The sequence below is a fragment of the Nuphar pumila genome, unplaced genomic scaffold, assembly GCF_984573655.1.
Source record: "Nuphar pumila unplaced genomic scaffold, dmNupPumi1.hap1.1 HAP1_SCAFFOLD_659, whole genome shotgun sequence".
Taxonomy (NCBI): domain Eukaryota; kingdom Viridiplantae; phylum Streptophyta; class Magnoliopsida; order Nymphaeales; family Nymphaeaceae; genus Nuphar; species Nuphar pumila.
In genome coordinates this window covers 1-5554 of record NW_028323442.1, presented here as the reverse complement: position 1 = coordinate 5554, position 5554 = coordinate 1, and the positions used below count along the sequence as shown (strand labels likewise).

The 5554-nt window shown below is 49.2% G+C and overlaps 1 protein-coding gene across 1 annotated transcript; it reads left to right on the top strand.

Moving 5' to 3' along the window:
* Positions 1-618: 618 nt before the first annotated feature.
* LOC149809936 (cyclin-dependent kinase A-1-like) lies at positions 619-3922 on the top strand. Its single transcript, XM_089994527.1, has 6 exons — positions 619-896; positions 981-1104; positions 1546-1595; positions 2397-2520; positions 3110-3247; positions 3632-3922. The coding sequence occupies exons 1-6, from the start codon at positions 619-621 to the stop codon at positions 3920-3922; spliced, it is 1005 nt and encodes a 334-aa protein (XP_089850653.1).
* The last annotated feature ends 1632 nt before the right edge of the window (positions 3923-5554 follow it).

Here is a 5554-nt window from a genome sequence, read left to right as displayed (position 1 = left end):
TAGCGTTAAAATTTAACAAATTCATTAAACCCGTAATATATCCCTGGCGAGTGTTAAAGTCCCATCCCTAGTCGCCTCTCAATTTGAATTAACCCCAACTATGGATAGCTATCAAATAGACCAATATTTGAAATTTACGTCGATGCCCAAGACCAGGAATGAGACGGGCACATACGGTAAGCACGAACTTGCATCATTAGTTCTATGTTGACGTGCTACGAGTACGTTATGATCTCATGGTCTGAGGATTTGTTAGCCGCGCCATGCCAGCTGCGTTCGAATTCAAACATGCAGCTATCGGTACGCTATCTCGAACAGGTATAGAAAGTAGCAGTGTAAGTTCGTTCTAGGCAACGTACATGCTTTCCTCGCAACACCACCTGCTATGACACGCTGATATTACATGCGTGTTGCAACAGATCTTTGTGGCGCAGAGCATTGCTGGGCCCCTAATCTTACGTTGCGCATATTCAGTGTTTCTGCAGTGAAAACCATCTGCGCTCGCAACCAGGTTTCTAGCTGCTGCACAATGCAGTGAAAACTTCTCCTTGGGACGTGGATGAGGGAAGTACCCTGTTCACGTGCTCGTTTGGGCTTTGTGTGCACAAGTAAATCATGATGGAGGTCGACACAGGTCGACATCACGTTCTCGACGCCGCCCCAGGAGAACCCCCTCTGAGGCGGAGCATGTCCTCATCTGCTGCTTCGCGATACCAGGGTCACGTTCTGATAGGGGAAGGGACGTACGGGAAAGTATTCAAAGCCAACGATGTTCAGCAAGGTCATCAAGTAGCCCTGAAGAAAATCAGGCTTGAGGCCGAGGATGAAGGTGTACCCAGCACAGCTCTACGAGAGATTGCTCTTTTGAAAGAATTGCACCATCCAAACGTCGTCAGGTGTGCTGTTTGCCAAGCTGGATATCGATTTGGGTCGCCATATCCAATGGTGTCGATCCGTATTGATGCTGTTTGTGTCTGCAGGCTTCACGATATCATTCATGCCGAACGGAAACTCACGCTTGTCTTTGAATTTGCCGAGCAAGATCTAAAGGGATACATGGAGAAAAACTCAGACTTGCTGCTATCCCAGCCTTTCATCACCAAGGTGCGCACCCATGAAGCTGTGCAGCATGTTCTTTTGAATTGACAGCAGTGAGTCGTTCCGGGCTATCGTGATGCGTTGTGGCCGCTGACACGTCTTTCCATGATCCTTCAGGATGCGGAGCCTCATGACAACAGTGATGGGATGTATCCTATCAACGAGTGTTCCTTCATGATGGAGTCGGTAACTGTGCTGTATCGACGACGATGAAGAAATTTACCTGGGGATTTCTATGTCCATGGGCGCTTTGTGTTTGTGCAGTCAGGTGGTCCCTTGGCCACCAACAGGCTTATTGCCGTGCGCATTTTTCTGTGCGCTTGTCTGGTGAGAAGAACGTGATTGAATTAACTGAATTTTGTTTAGAAAAAGTAGATCTGTGCATGATTTGAGGCAGTACATGGTCCACAAGTTTCGTGAGGCTTACCCAGCCAGGTCTGCTTGCAGTTCATCACTTGGCAAATGCTCCACGGCCTATCTTACGTCCATCAGAGGCGGTACGGCACACTGTTCTGATTTCATTGTGGCTGTTCTGCATGCGCTCCTAAGGATTGTCCGAGCAGGAGCGCCCCGGCTGCTTATGAGCATGGAAGGTTGATTGTAAAGTATGAATTGCCAAGTGAACATACACTCACAGCAACCAGGTGTCTCAGCGCTTCGACGGCCAGGACATAAAAAACCCTTTTTCCCCCATCTCAGTCCCTGTGCATTAGGCATCGAGCCAACTCACCGTTGAATAGAGATGAATGCAGTTGCCCTTGCTTTCACAAACGAGCAACAGCATTCATCTCCAATTTGGTACTAGGTTAGCTTGATGCCTACTGCAATTTCCACGAGGCATACTGGGATACTGCAAGAACAAGTGTTGAAGATACCCTCACAAGCAGAGCATAATAATGCGAATTCCACAATTCACGGCATGGCATGATCAGCTACAATGGAGTCGTGCCATCAGTGAATCCAACAAACTCTGGTTCTGGCATGTTTAATTTGAGCATGTGTGAACTGAGTGCACATCGAGGAGTAGGCTGTCACATCTCTACCCAGTGCCCATTGGAGTGGTCCAAGCACACCCTCAAAGTGGACGATCAAGCCCCAAGGGGTTGCTTACATGGCAACGCGTGAACAACGCATTTTACATCACGAGCAAATTGAGCCATATGCAGGTGTGGTCCAATGATGGGCCATCAGGTGCTTGATGTGGACCGCCGCAAGCCACATTTGCAACATGAAATCATGAGCCGTAGTACCCGTGGTTTAACGTGTGTGGCTGACATGAAAGGATCGATGTGATGCAGGGTACTGCATCGTGATCTCAAGCCTCAGAATGTGCTGATAAACTCGGGGGATACCATCATCAAGATTGCGGATTTCGGGCTCGCCCGTGTGTTTGGAATCCCCGTCCGTGCTTACACTCACGAAGTGCGGCCACCTCCTGCTAGCTTGTTGTGAAGCGTCTGATGAAATGTGGAGATGGCTCTGATTGAAAAGTTGCAGTCGGTCCCATTGTTTCCAGCACACATATTCCTGTCCATCTGTGATACACCTGATTATCGCAGATGGGCAGGAATATCAGGTGTTCTCACAGAAGTGCTGGAGGCTGTTGACCATTTTATGTCTGTTCAGACATTTGACAGCCACTTTGATTCGTGCTGCTGTGCACAACCTTCCTTGCTAAAGTTATCCTCATTGCGGTGCCGTACCCTTCACTTGGCACGAGGACGTGCTTGACGTGCCCTTGCCATGTCAGAGCCAGCCTGAATGGCAGACGTGCCCCATTTATTGATGTACGTTCAGAAATCTGAACGCACAGACTCCCTCGCCCACTTCTCACTGTTGCAACCAGCACGCCTTTATGTCTTGTGGCACTGAAGACCAAGCAAATGGCGTCATGCAAGTATGGACATGAGGCCACATCACGCTCGTGAGTGTAAGCGTAGCGGTGTGCTTGAACGTGAGCAGCAATCAGCAGGCTGTAGGGAAATGCAGACACGCTGGTCTTGCCGTGTAGGTGATCACTCTCTGGTACCGCGCACCGGAGATCCTACTTGGAGCAAAGGTGTACTCGACTCCTGTGGATGTCTGGTCCATCGGCTGCATCATGGCGGAGCTTGCACGAGGCGGTTCTCCTCTGTTTGCGGGAGAGAATGTGCGCGTTTGTCCACACCTCCCCATTGAACTCCCAGTTTGTGGGACATGACAATGTGTAGTTGCGCTTGCGTGAGGTCCGATGAAGACTCATTGGAAGCCAGATTTCGTGACTGTTCCAGTTCTTAAACTCAGTAATTGTGTGGCATCATTCCCAGTTTTGCATGCAACTGGAAGCTGAAGTTGTTATATGCTGTCGAAATTCAATCGAAAGCAGCACGGGGAAGATTGTGCTAAAATGCATGATGCGCCCCTTCCCTTGTCATTTGCAGCAAATTCAGCTGCTAGATGTCCCCCCACCAGGATATGTGCCGACAGTGATTGGTGCTGCAATTGTGATCAGCAACACCTCAATAGCCTGACGCCATCTCTTGCTTTCGTGCAGGAAATCAGCCAGCTGTTCAGGATCTTCCAGTTGCTGGGTACCCCTACAGAGGAAGTTTGGCCTGGCGTGACAGAGTTGCCGGACTATCTGGACACATTCCCCAAATGGCACAACCAGGGACTTGCGTCGGTTCGAGGTTGCCTGTGTGACCAAGGCCTGGATCTACTCCGTTGCATGCTTGACTACTCGCCTGGTCGCAGAATTGCAGCGCAGCAAGCTCTGAACCATCCCTATTTTGCCGAGCTGGCTGGAGTCAAGCCTGGTGTTGCGTTGCCACCCTTCCGAGCATGAATTCCTTGACATGCCCCCTCCACCAAGATCTCACGGCATGCTGGGGATCATGCCAGAATGATGTTTCAAGCCTCATTTACCAGGATATAGCTATACGCACATAGGTACCTCGTGTCTTTTGACGCCCAACATGGAATACAGCGCTGACCCTGAAATTGGTTTGGACGCTAGATCCTCATCTCAAAGCATCCAAGCCCTACCTTTTGCGCATTGGGGCATGATGCCTGCCCATGCCTGTCTTGAGTTTGAACCCCCTCCCCCATGTGCCATGTATGACATGATGTGCTCCGCCAGAGCCTCTGGTGCAAGAGCAACTCACACCTTTGCGTGTACTGCTAGGATGGGTGACAGTGCAATACGATGGTTTGTTTGATCGAGCACAATTTTTTTAAAAGTGTTTGTAAGGAAGTCTTACTTCATACCCTTGTTCACCCCATTTGATGGAAAGAACAGAATCTATTCAGCATGTTTCCCAAGGTTTCTACACATTTGTCGCATATGTAGACACACCAGCAGTCCTTCGAAATCATACATGGTTCTAGCCTCTGTTGCTGCTCTGACATGAGGATGAGAAACCGTGTGCTGGAATAGGTTCATGTGTGGATACAGCTTGTCAACAGCGATATCAATCAATCCGGGGTGATATTCAACCATGAAGACAGGTGATTGTCATATTTGCTAGTTATGTGATTCGTAGATGCTTGGGGAAAGGATTCACACAGTTTACTGGGCACCATGGGTGACTCTTTCCTAGTCTGCCCGTACTGCGCAGGAATAGGAGCAAACCAACTTACAAGTACGGCACAAACGTCGCTGCTTTTCATGGCACTGGAGGAAATTATCTCAACCGGCACCTGTACACAAAACAAATCAAAGCGTGCTCGCCATTTTCAATATGGTGACGACAATGCTATCAGTGAATCTGTCGGCCTAAGCATATGCCATGTCAACTCTACTATCAGCCTGTGAACACTTTGCAAAACCTGACTTACAACACTCTTGAAGAAGGTCCCAAATGCATGCCATGCGCCTGTACAGACAAAAGCAGATCTCACTGGATTACCTACCGTCCACAGCCAGAGACTTGAACAAAGAACACATGGCAGCAAAAGGGTTTGGGCTTGCACAGCAGTTCATAGCGGGTGTCTCCATGAAATGCACATGTACTTGTCTGCTCCTGCTGCACCGGTAATTCCCAGCGCGGCGATCATGTGTGATCATGTGAGCAATGGTTACTCCTCCATTCATAAGTGTACTTCCCACCTGCGCAGCCGCTTGTGTGCCTCAGGGACATAGAAAGGAAAGACCACTGTCCATGCCAATGCACAGAACGAAGTGCGGCGCACCAGATGGATGATTGGTGACTCCTCGGTAGATGGATGATCCCTGTGAGAAGCCCTGGCTCTGCCTCCGTGCCAACATTATGAGCTCCATGACGCGAATAAGGTTCAAGCACTCGAGTTCGCTATATCTGCTTGCCCAGCCTTTTCAACCAGAGGAGTGCTTTCCATAACCTGACTCGACATGTCTTTCTGTTGTGAATTGGACAAATTATGGTATATTGAATGCAGGTCATGTGAGCGTTTCCCAGATGCTAATCACTGTCATGTCATGATATAGTGAAGGGTTGAC